This window comes from Melanotaenia boesemani, chromosome 1 (assembly GCF_017639745.1).
Source record: "Melanotaenia boesemani isolate fMelBoe1 chromosome 1, fMelBoe1.pri, whole genome shotgun sequence".
In the NCBI taxonomy this organism is placed as follows: Eukaryota; Metazoa; Chordata; class Actinopteri; order Atheriniformes; family Melanotaeniidae; genus Melanotaenia; species Melanotaenia boesemani.
The window spans coordinates 34,974,150-34,986,695 of NC_055682.1; the positions used below are offsets into that span (position 1 = coordinate 34,974,150).

The following is a 12,546-nucleotide window of genomic DNA, read 5'->3' on the forward strand; positions in this document are numbered from 1 at the left end:
CTTCCAAATAAAAACTACTGAAATGCAGCAGAGAACAGGCGGGTCTTTAACAGTAGCCTGTTAAAGAAACATACACAGCCACAACAACTTTGCACCTCCTCCTTGTGCTGGTCACCAGCTTGGTGTCTCCAAGCTGATCTAACAGGTCTTCAGTGAGGTTGAGGTCAGGACAGCAGGCAGACCATTTCATCCTCTTCACTGCCAAATTCTGGAGGTCTCTGGTTAACCTCGCTCTGTTGGGGCCGGTGTTTTTCGTCTTGGAGGAGTGAGTTTGTCCTGTTGTGGCATTGTATGGTTCTTCTACATGAGACCCTTGTTAGGTAAATGAACCACTAATTAAATAGCTAATAAGCTGATAATTAGACAAGTTACCAACGGAAGGATTTTCATGGGCACATATTCAACTCTTTTGTTTCCTTTTTTTACAGGTAAACAGTAAAGCACTGATCCTCTTAACCTTCTTGTCTTCTGCCTTCTGGGGGACACCAGGAGCCAGAAGACTATACTATAAGAATTATGAAATATCACACAGTAATAAATGGTAAATATACAAAAATAAATAAATTTGTTAATTAGATTTTACACTTTGTTAAAGGGTCAAATAAAGACTTAAAACAAATGTTTCCTTTTGCTCCATTTTTTCTTAAGTCAGGCTTTAAAGGGTTAAAGAAAAACTCACAAAATCACTGAACCGACAAAATGACAAGAGAAAGAAGAATCTGTTTTACGGTAGTATTAACAGGAAAGAAGAGAGAATAAATATATGTCCATATATATGTGTGTGTATGAGTGTATAAAAAAGAATATGTGTTTGTATGTATGCAAGTGTGATTATTATTAATAATTGCTTGCAGTTTGAGCTTAAAAGTTGAAAGAGATGTCAAAGGTGAAAGTTTAAGGGTCTTTTGTACATTATTCCAGTTATTGTGATGAGAATAAAGAACTTGATATATTCACTTGACCTAGCGCGGTACTGCACTCTGCTGCTCATCCCACAAATGCCTTTTCTTTACAAATGTGGCACCATTTAAAAGGTTAAATAAATAAATAAGGGCCTTCCAACTGTTCTTCTAACTAACAAGAAGCACTGTTCCAACAAACAAGTAATCAATCAAACAAAAATTTACTTTTTGTGCTAATTTTACATTTAAGCACACAGGAATAACTTTTGGGTGATTTGTTGACAACAACCAAAAAAAAACACCTTTTTGCCACTATTATTGTTTAAGATGAAAGCAGATCTTGAAGGCTTACATGTTTGGATTTTAGAAACTGTAAAAATTGGACTGTGATATACTGACAGTGATATATGGATGTATAGATTATAGAATTACCTAAAGGAACAGATGCAAAGCAAACAACCCGAAGATCAGTGGATCCTTCCTTTTCCAAAGAGAAAAATAATTTAGGATTTAAATGTGGCCGTAAAGACATTAAACCTATCTATAAAATGATCTATAACATTCATGGGAGCTGATGCAGAACAAAAGAAAAAGAACAGACATTCTGGGGGGATTGTGTTGGTCTGAAATAATTTTGTCTCTTCTGTCAATCAGAGCTGTTGGCTGTTCATTGCCTCAGGCTCTTCTGGATGAAGGACTTTGATGTCGGGGTGATCCAAGACAGCACAGTCGCCCCACAGGCTCAGAGCTAGTACACATTGTGGGTCTGATGTACTTCAACCCTGAGTCTTGGTGGTATTTGTGGGTGGGAGAAGATAGGGGGAACATGGGGTGTCCACATGATCAAAATCAAGCTCATTACCTAGTGCAATGGACAACAATGGTATGGACAAAAGACCGATCAGGTTTTTGAAGAACAGGCATCTTGGTTGTTTGCCTCTGCCACACAGTCAAGCTGCAGTTAACGTCTGTGTCTTTCCAGACTCATAAACAGTGATGCCACAGATTACTTGAAAAAGTAATCTGACCACTGATTACTGATTACTTCTTTAAAAAGTAATCTAGTTACTTTACTGATTACTAAGGTTTAGAAGTAACTAAGTTAGATTACTAGTTACTTTATTAGTTAAAACCCCCCAAACAAAAAAATGACAATCGATTTTTTTTCGCATATACTTTACTGAAAGTGCATTAGTTACGAATGGTGACTTTACAATGTTTTGCAACTTGTAACTTTTAATTGTTTTTCACCTTCTATGAACATAGTCAGTCTCTTATTAACTTTGTAAATCATTCAGTGCTTCTTCCCTACCATCATATACATTAATTCAAATGAATAACAATAAAATAAAGCAACATCTCTCGTTAAGCATAAGACAAATCTGCATTATGTTTTACGTTTACACATGAGAAAATAATGAAATAGTAACGGACTTATTAAAAAAAAAAATCAATTCGGTTTGGAATAGGTTCTGATGAGGGAAGTGGAGAGGCGGACCTCCCATCATGCACCAGGGTAATAAGTTTCTATATCATATTTTTTTCTAAAGTCATGTGCAGTGAATGATTTGTGTTTGTCGATTTAAAAAAGGTCAAGTTTCAGCGAGCGTAGCTGCATGCTTACGAGTACATAAAATTTCTGTACCACCGTTAATGAGAAGGTGTGTTGAGTTAGATAAATACACTTTCGTCCACGGCGCTTGATTTCAAATCATATGTGAAAGGAGTGGGGAGTGCCGAAGTAACGCAGGACGAATATGAAGAGTAACGGTAATTTGATTACATTGTAGGATATCCTAACGCGTTAGATTATATTTTCTTAAAATATGTAGTCAGATTACTGTAACGGCATCTCTGCTCATAAAATACAATATGTTGTGAATTCAGACTAAGTAAGTCAGTATAAACGTTCAAAAAGTGAATGTTGTTGCAATGGCACTTCAGTCAATCTTGAAGATCTTCACAATAAATAAAAATCTTGAAGGTGTTCACCGATCACTTCCATCTGATCAAAAGTTAAAAAAGATCCAAGTTTCGTCTTCTGATCATGTGTTTAGGTATTGAGGAATGGCCAGTTGGGTTTCTAAATGTTATGATATTGCAGTTACATTGTCTTTTGACCTGAAAGAATTCTATGAACGTTAACAAGATTTGAAAAGAAAACCTAATACAAGCCTTTGGTTTATATGGCTTATCAAGTTAACATAAAACGACAATTTTAAGGTTTTATAAAAGTGTTTGTAAGTTGGATTAAGCTGCAAACAAGGTGGTGAATTTGTGGGAAAACCATTCAAGGAGACACCCTTGGAGCTACACTTGCTATTGCTTGAATTTGAAAACATCATAGTTCAGGTCAACATTTCATTGATGCTTCATAAATCCTTGAGTAACTTGAATGAAAAATGGTTTCTGAAGACTAATGTTGAGAATAAAAGTTTGAATTTTGACTTGTTATGATTTTGAAGCAGCTACTTGGATTCCTGATGTCTGATTTACAGGGTAGCACGCAGCCAGCTTAAACTAGCTTGTTTCTGTTGTGTGCCTGCTAGCTTAATGTGAGGGGTTGTGCGTTTCTGAAATGTGCATTTCTGCAAAGTACCTTTCTGACCAGAATACCACAGAACAGGTTTCACAGGTCAAAGGGTAAGAGTTACTAGACTTATTAGTAAAAGGGCTTACTATTAGGCCAAAGTAAATTGCACCAGGCTTTTTTATTTCTTTACTAAAACCAACTTGTCCCCTCTAATATTCAGGCTTCGTGATAACAACAAGCTAAGTGCATGTAGCTCTAGCAGTGTAAATAGTCAGACTGCAGTTAGAAAAACAGCTGTTCTTGTCTTTACTTTCTTTTAGTCTCATAAAGAACTTCAAATTACTAAAAAAAAAAAAGAAAAAAAGAAAAAAAGAACTTCTCTAATATATACCATGCCTGCAGTTTTGTTTCCCTAACTTTCAACTAATCACAAAAAGTTTGGGGTATTTTTGTATGATGCCAGAATGTACCTAAAATGCACTATAACCTTTCCAGGTGAGGCATTGACATTTTATGTTGTGTTACCACCATTGTTGGATTTTGTTTAACAAATGGTTTGAAATGACGGAATAACCATTACATAATTCTACATTCATAATATATGAAATTGAATACCCCTAACTTTTTGTGAATCACATGATCAGTACCACAGCTACCACACTAATTAGAAATATGTGCCTGTAACAGCTAAATAATGACTTTTACATTCCTGCATATTTGGCAAAAGGTGTAATAAGTTGAGACTTTAACATCCCAGAGTATTGCTTTATTTTGCTCATAACATTCTGAATGTGTTTGCCAGATATAATCTGAGTCTTTTAGTGCAGTCAGTTTCTCAGATTTATATTAGTCAACTAATTCTCACTGAGTCCAGACTGGAAAGCCTCATTTTAACAAAACACATTAGCAGTTCAATGGTTGCTGCCAAGAGGTCAACAGCAATGGTAGTAATGATAATGATTCCTATTATCAGGGAAATTTAGGTGATAATTATGCATCTCTTCTGATGAGTGATGATACTGGGAAAGGAGAAGCTGCGACATGAATGGACAGATGTGATCCTGTATCATTCACAACCTGAATGCTGCTTTGACCAGGGTCATTTTTCCTTGTGAGAGCTAACTTTTTTTTTTTTTCTATTGTCAAAATCTTTAAAACATTACTTGTGTCACAACTATTTATACAAACAATTAAGAGTTTATGGTAAGGCGTGTTAAGAGAGAAACCGAATGACTCACAGGTAAACCAGCCAGGTGAGCAATCACACAGCCTCCAGCTGCTCTGCAGTTTCCTCAATGGCAATGTCTTAAGGTTGGGAACCATTTATGTACCATGTTGCCCACTAGACCCCACCTTCCATCAGCCTACTGGATGTTGTTATTAATGAGTTAACAAAGATTGTTAATGGATAGTAATGGACATTCACAGGCTCTACAAAGCTTCATCTGGAGCTATTCTCTGCACACGGACACAGCTGACTGTTCTCCAGCCCAATCTGGAGTTATAACAAGTCTTTGGAGACCAATCAGCCAATGTATTTGTGGCTCATCATAATGCAGGTGCCACATCACATTAGTCCCCACATGTGAACCATGATTTCACTTGGTAATTCTGAAGCGTCTTGCTGCCTATACATATTCATGCTGGGCCTATAAGTGGCAGATTGAGATGTCCTTCCAGTGTCCGTGACAGCAGGTTATTAATATTGAATACCAAAGTCAACATTATAACTAGATGAGGAGACATGCAGGTCATTGCCTGCCACTTTCTTCATGCCCTCAATCCTCCAGACAATTGGATAAATCATCAATTTTTTTGCATAGATTGCATAGCAGTGACGTACAGTGTAGTAGCTAGCATTAATAGGCAATAACTTTAAAGATCTGTATATGTTAAATAACTTAGTCATCAGACACATGTATATATAATTTGTTACAAGGAAAAAAAAGGATATTCTTTTTGTATTTAATGAGAGCAGTTTTTCTCTGATTTTATTTCTCATTCAAGAGACTGTTGACTAAGAGCCCACGCACTCTGACTTAAAAGCCAGAAATCTCAGGGTATTACTTTGAAATGCAACATCTTAACTATTCCAAGTCTCAAATCCATAAATTACCACGGCTGTTGTTCCTTGTGCAGCCCCGTAACCAGAGGTTTGTCTGGCTGAGGTGCTTGATAGGATGTTGGCTGCAGGCATCTCGTCACAGCAGCTGAGAGGAGGTTGCAGAGGTCCTCCTGCTTGTGGCGACGCCCAGGGGCCATCAACACAGCGGGGAGCCCGGGTGCCGGTGAGGTCTCGCACAGCCTCGCTTCACTTCATGAAAGCCTAATGAAGAGTGGGGGCTCTGAAACTGTGCTGCTAGACGCCCACAATCCTGCAGCACAGGAGCAGGGAGAGGACGGATGCTGCACGTAGAGATGCAGCACAGAGAAAGGAAGAAAAGACAAACTACATAGTGGTACTAGCTGCATTTATTACTGTTAGAAATTAAGAAAATGTCAATAATAAATAAGGATCCCAACCAACTTACAAAGAAAATTCCTCTAAAAACAAAAACAAAATGCAGGCACTCATTTTGCATGTAAAAATAAGTCTATTTTGACACGAAATGAAAATAATTTCTATGCTCAAATATGTTATCCTGTTTTAAATGTAAGACACAAAAGAAAGTGATGTCTGTTCTTATATTTATGGAAATATAAAAAGATAAATTGATTAAATCCCACCATGAAATCACTGTTGTGAAAAACCACAACTTACAACGTCTAAGTGAGGCGTTGTGATTTATACATATATCCCAACAATAATCATGCTTAATTTTTTAAATGAAGGAGAATCTGGAGTGCTATTATGTACCAAAAATATAAAATACAGCAGCTTCTGATTCATGAATCCAGAGTAAACTGTAAACTGTACACAGAAAATTAAACCTACATTCTTTGTAAAAAGTGTGCCGATGTCTTCAGAAATACAGACACATATTAAATAATGTGACAAAACAATCTCTGCAGAGTCCTCAGAAAGGACTTCTTTGGTAGCGCAGTGTTGGCCGACATGTGCATCATAGAAGGACAGTTTCTGCTGAATCTCTGAAACCTAAACAAAGCAAGTCTTTGCAGAGCACAGACAGTTTTCCCGTCCTCCTCAAGGTGTTTTTTTGGGGGGGGGGTGTAGGATGACCATGAATGGCAGTATCATGTCCCATACACAAAGCATCTCTTGGCTGCATTTTCTATAAGACTTTCTTTTTCTTGCTGCCTTTCAGCTCACTGTATTGAACCTGAAGGAAATCAGAAGATAAATAACCTTTAGTCGAGCAATGTGCCAACAAAACTGAAGCATAGGAGACATCAGCATGCAGATTCAAAGGCTGAAAAAATTCCTGTAATTAATTCAGTATGGAGTAGTAGGTGAAAAGCAGTGAAAGGCAAGTTCAGTAACAACCTGAGGCTGATTATGCTGAAGCAGGGAAGAAATTTTATGAATAAAAATGATCAAATGTAGCTCCTTTTTTCTTGCTGCTAGTGAGTAACCAGCAGTTTATACATGGCACACTGTCAATATTTTTCTCCTGGAATGAAACACACAGCACATAACAGCATAAAAGCATTCACTAGTTCTGCAAAAGAAATGAGGACCACTATCAGTGAGCGGGTTGCCCGTCATCATCATGCATGCACAATGACACTGAAGCATCTCTCTTCGCTGCATAGAGTGTGTCTTTCACTCAACCCCGTGGCCCAGAGGCATCAAGGAAGGAGACAAACGGGGTCAAACAGCTTAGAGGGACAGAGTGGGTGAGTGGGAGAGGACGGATGATGAAAAGAGAAGACAGATAAGAGGAGGGAAGGATGAAGAATTAAAAAGAAGCATATAGATTTTTTTTAATAAATCCACACACACACAAAAAAAAAAAAAAAAAGGTTAATGTTGTTTTTAGGCACTGAGAAGTCACTGGATGTTTTTAAGTTGTGCAGGACCTCGGTGCCTTCACGATGAGCCGTGTAACTGAAGTGTTGGTGAGTTTGTAGACACCAGCAGCCTCAGCCTGGGAACAAGCTGCGCTGCAAAGCTGCTGAGCAGCAGACCTCCACCAGGGATGTATCACCACCACAACACACAGGAATTACACAGGGCTGCATAATTATACAGACAAAGCTAATTATACAGACAACAGTAAAGAATGCCTGGGAGTTGTTGTGGTTAGATGTAAAGCTGGCAGGCTCTGGGATTTTGGGCTTCCTGACCGGCTGATCCAGAGGAGCTTACCTTCTGCACATCTGAAGGCACCCTCGACAGGAAATCTAGCACTTCATTGTTGTCGATGCTGTACGGGTTCCGTAATTTCTTGGTGAATTTATTGATACCTAAAACAAAGATTCACACCAACGTATCATTAAGCCTGATCTCCTGCGGCTGTGTTCTTTGTTTCCACACAAATAAATACTTGCCAGAGGGGACTCGTGTTGTCAAAAAATATTTCTTCAGATTCACATTTTAAATTCATACATACTTATATTAACAAAAGATTGACAAGGATGATTAAAAAAAAAGACAAAAGAAATCAGATTTAAAAAAAAAATAGAAACAAAGAGGTGACATAAAGCAGATGAAACAGTCAACATGAAGGAAACTCACCCCATAATAAGACTATGTAGCGGACAGGGATGTAGTATGTGAGGACTGCGGCGGTGACAAAGAGCAGCAGGGCCAGACCAGACAGGAACGGCACCGACCAGTTAAACGTGCTGACAATAAAAAAATAAAATAAAAATAAATAAATCAGTAGGTCTCTGAGATGTAGGCTTTTTTGTTCTTTTTATATAATTACAGGAGAAGACAATCTCCATCATTTTAAGGACATGGTACCATTAAAGAAAATGACATAATTACAAACTATTTCATGCTGTGATCACAAACATGCATTTCTTCCACTTAATCCCAAAGTAAATATTCAACGGGAACGCGTTGTAGCTTATGATGGATTCGAACATCTTACTTTTTAATCCTCTCCCCGAAGCTGGCAATCTCGTCCAGCAGGTTTTGAAGAGTGATGATCGTGTCTTGGACCATGTGGATTTTCTCTAGAAGCCCTTTCCTCTCAGACTCCTACGGCAGAAAACAACACACAGAAATACCCATTTTTTTTAGGGTCTTGACTTTTCATATTTAATATTTAAATACAAAAAATAATAGATAGCACCTTCATATTTATGTAGATGGTTTGTTTTGGATGACAGAAGCTCTCCATTAGATTACTACCGTTCTATCTTTTTCTCTCTCTCCTCTAAAAGAATTCATGGTAAATCCTGATAAAGGCTTAAAAATATATAATCACCTGTCAGTAGAGTGAACTTCTGTTTTATTTATCCCACATTAAGTGAAATCATGCCATTTGATAGTTAAATAAGTAAAAATTTTATCAGCATGATTATGTACCAACTGAGAAAGTTCAGCTTTGCCCGACAGGCTGATGACCGCAACATTCCCATGACCAGAAGTTTAAAGGTGAGAGCTCTTCAGAACGGGGCTGGACGTCGCGTTATAAAAAAGAGATGAAGTATTGTTCAGAGGCCTGCCCACACCCCCGGAGGGAAGGACAACTTTTAAGTAAACAGAAGAGATAATACTCTGAGAAGATCTCTGGAGGGGGAGACAAACTTCAGACAGAAACGTGTCCAGATCAAAAGCTTGGAGACTAATGGAGGGTTATAGGTCTGCAGAGAGAAGCTGGGCTCTGTGAGGATGACGGTGAGGCAGGATGCGCTATGACTCATAAACCACATGTAAGACAAATCTAACTTCTCCTCTCCTCAATATCCATCACCGCAGTAAAGCCCTTCAGGCATTTCAGGGTCATGTTCCCACTGGAACCAGTATGAAAACCACTCCAATCATATCTATGCAGGCCATTCAAAACGCCGGTTATCAGAAGAAATATTTCCCGGCTTAAAAGCTTTTCAACAGTAACACAAACTTTTAGAAAGAGCTCTGAAAAAGCATGTCTAAGTGCTGTCATTAGTTCCATATTGATGCTATTTTATGGTGTGTTAAGCTCAGGGACATTCCCAAATGCAGCAGGACCTTTTTCTACACCCCTTTATTTCCATAAGAATGTGTTGTGACAAGTGGAAACAGGTTGATGAGGTCTTTATTAAGGTTAAATGTCTTTTTAGTAAGTTTGAGTTATAAAAAAACAACTGGTGGTTAGAAGGAATCAAAACGTATCAGAAGATTTGGTGCTGAATAAAGAGCTTAGCAGCACAAAGTCATAGATCAGAGGGAGATACCTCTGTCAACATGGGAAATGTAGATGATTCTTTTCCATTCATCAGTGTACAAAATTCAGCTGTGAGCAGCTAAAAATAAACCATCTCCAGACGCACGAACCTTCTCATCATCCTCTTCCTCATCTGCCAAATCCATGCTTACCTGAAAGGGAAAAATATAGAGACGTGATTTTTGAGAGATTCCATGATCAGACATAATAAAGTGTCTCTGTCTCTAGTGACCATGAGATTAGCCTCCTGATTAGCGTCCACATTCTACAACAGCTGAGAGGCAGACAGCTGCAGCTTCCTCCTCACATACTTGAATATCATAAATAAATATATCAGCAGTGAATGCATTGATCACTTGCTCAAAGATAAATCCATACAGATATGTCTGCCTCAGCTCTGGTAAGTGTTTTGGTTTCTCTGCCAGAAACTTCAGTTTTAGTTTGCCATTCATTGCTCTTGGCACTTTTTTTTTAACAATGTTTACCAACAGAAATAAAAGTATATAGTCTAAAGACAAATCATAGCAAAGCAGAAAACAACAGAAATTAGCAACTAAATAGTGGAACAGCTAAAGAGCCAGATCTCTTTCCCTGAAGAGATTGTTAAGACCAGAAAGAAAGATAAAAAAAGATTACAAAAGAGATGGAAAAAGAAATGTAATATTTGCTAACACGTTGTTACACCCAGCTCAAAATCCCACTCAAAATCCCAAATCAAGTTCATAACAGAGTTCTTAACAGAAGCTATTTTCTATGCATTACAAGACATCATAAGTAAAACCCATCCGGGCTATAGCTGGGGAGAAAGGTGAAGTCAGACAGCCAGCATATTACACATAGATTATGTGAGAAACCACTTCTGACTACTTGCAGGGTGGTCCAACACAGCCAATTAGCATGTCCTAAAAAGAAAAGTTAGCAAATATTTAAGAGATGTTGGTTCAGATTGAGCATGGAGGGCTAGCTTTCAGTGAGTGGGAGGTGTCAGGAAGCTTGCTTGCTCCTTGGTCAAACAGAAGCTGACCTCTGAAGGCACTAGCTTCAGGGTAGCCAAGGGTCAGGAACCAGTACCCTGGAGCTAGCAGAATGATCTCTTGGCACAAAACAGGAACAAGAGAGAAGCTGCAGCTGTGCTAGTGGAAGCTGTTAGCTTCAAAAGGTTGCTCCAGAAAATAGATTAACACAGAGCTGCTAGCTAGCAGCAGGATGAAGGACCATGGCAATTGGAGAGCCAAAGCCACTAGCTTGCTGCTAGCTAGCAGCTGAGCTAATCTATCTTCTGGCGCTACCTGTACCTAAACTGGTGAAAGAATAGTAAATACAATTAGAATATGTGGGTGTTTTCAGATTAGCATATTTATAGATCCATATTAAGACAGATGTGTTCCAGTTATGTCCTGTGATATTTTCAAGACACCAGTTGTTTTTCTTAGATTCACGACTGCTGGAGTGGGACTTGAAAATATCAGCGTTGTCTTCAAAGCTACCTCTCCTGTCCACAAGGGGGAAAACAACAGTTTACTGTAGCTTTAAATCTTTATTGTGAGCTTGCATTGCACATTCATACAATTGTCCTCAAGAACCATTTTGCTAAGGATGCACCAATAACACATTTTTTTCAAATCAAGTACATTTACAAGTACTTACATTTGAGTACTTGCCAATACCAAATACAGATATGAGTACTAACAAATCCCATTACAGATCACTGGTAAGGAATGTGCACTGAGTGGTTAATTGTTAATGAGGAGGAAAATGTGTCTTTTGGTGAATATGCCTAAAAGCAGCTTGTTTTGCAGAGATAATTCCAAATTCAGATTTTTTTTCCACATTGGATTCAGGTTGTGTAGTATTGGAACACTTTTATTAATACAGAGTACAAGTACATGCACATAGTATCGGACCGATATCCGATATTGGTATCGGTGAATCCTTACATTTTGCTGAATTATAAATTTTACATAAATAACCAGTTTTATTTCGATTTGTTCTTTTTTCAATAAATATTGTTTTGATTTTGTTACATAAGTTATTTTATATAATCATGAGCATGAGTGTTGTATGACTGGTTTGTCTGTCTGTTTTTATATGGGTAAAAATAAACTTCCCAGCTCCTGCTTACATGTGGATTTTGAGTCCTTAGTGAAAATGCCTAGTTGACATTCAGGGTTGAAATTAGTTTTATCCTGGCATAGATGTGATGCTACTATCATTGTCACAAGAATGAGCTCAGCAGCTCGCTCTCTGTGCTACTGTGCGGGTTTAACATCTGTGGTTGCAACAAAAATAATAAACTAGCCAAATTATCCTAAAAAGTTGTGATTATTAGAAACACAGCCTCCAGGATGCAGTGTTAAATTTACAGTTTGTATCATTTACAGTGACCTGGCTGCAGTTTAATGTTCTAGACCCTGTTTTTGTTTATAAAGAATCAGGTGAAAAAGAGAATTACTGCGTTTAATTGAATTGAAATAAGCTTGTTGTAAACTAAAGATAAGATCTATCACTTTCACAAAGCCCATTATGTTGAAACACCTTGTTTCTGAAGTCTAAAGCAGGCAAACCAAAAAGCAGCTTTAAAGGAACTTTTTTTTACATTGGTCATAATTTTAGCTAATTTTCCTAAACGTTTGGAGAGAACTGCACCTGCTGCATGATGAACTTACCTCCTGGAGAAGAAGATTTTACCTTTTAGTTCTGCAAATTTAACTGCATTATTAAACCCCACCTCACCAGGAACTTAAAATCTAATCTACTAACATCACTATTTCAGCTGTAATAATAATTGATAAACCTTTAAACACAGAGATAAATTGATATTTATTGTATT

General features: G+C 37.8%; 1 protein-coding gene across 4 annotated transcripts in view; it reads right to left on the reverse strand.

Moving 5' to 3' along the window:
• Window positions 1-6,596: 6,596 nt before the first annotated feature.
• The window catches only part of mctp2b (multiple C2 domains, transmembrane 2b), a 55,497-nt gene continuing 49,547 nt past the window's right edge, over window positions 6,597-12,546 (reverse strand). For all 4 annotated transcript variants that reach the window (XM_041981010.1, XM_041981001.1, XM_041981017.1 and 1 more), the window contains 5 exons: window positions 9,827-9,868; window positions 8,436-8,545; window positions 8,075-8,184; window positions 7,706-7,803; window positions 6,597-6,716 (listed from right to left, as the gene is read on the reverse strand). In XM_041981010.1, coding sequence (XP_041836944.1) covers window positions 6,669-6,716; window positions 7,706-7,803; window positions 8,075-8,184; window positions 8,436-8,545; window positions 9,827-9,868 — 408 coding nt within the window. In that variant the 3' untranslated portion in view covers window positions 6,597-6,668. The remainder of the gene's footprint in view (window positions 6,717-7,705; window positions 7,804-8,074; window positions 8,185-8,435; window positions 8,546-9,826; window positions 9,869-12,546) is intronic.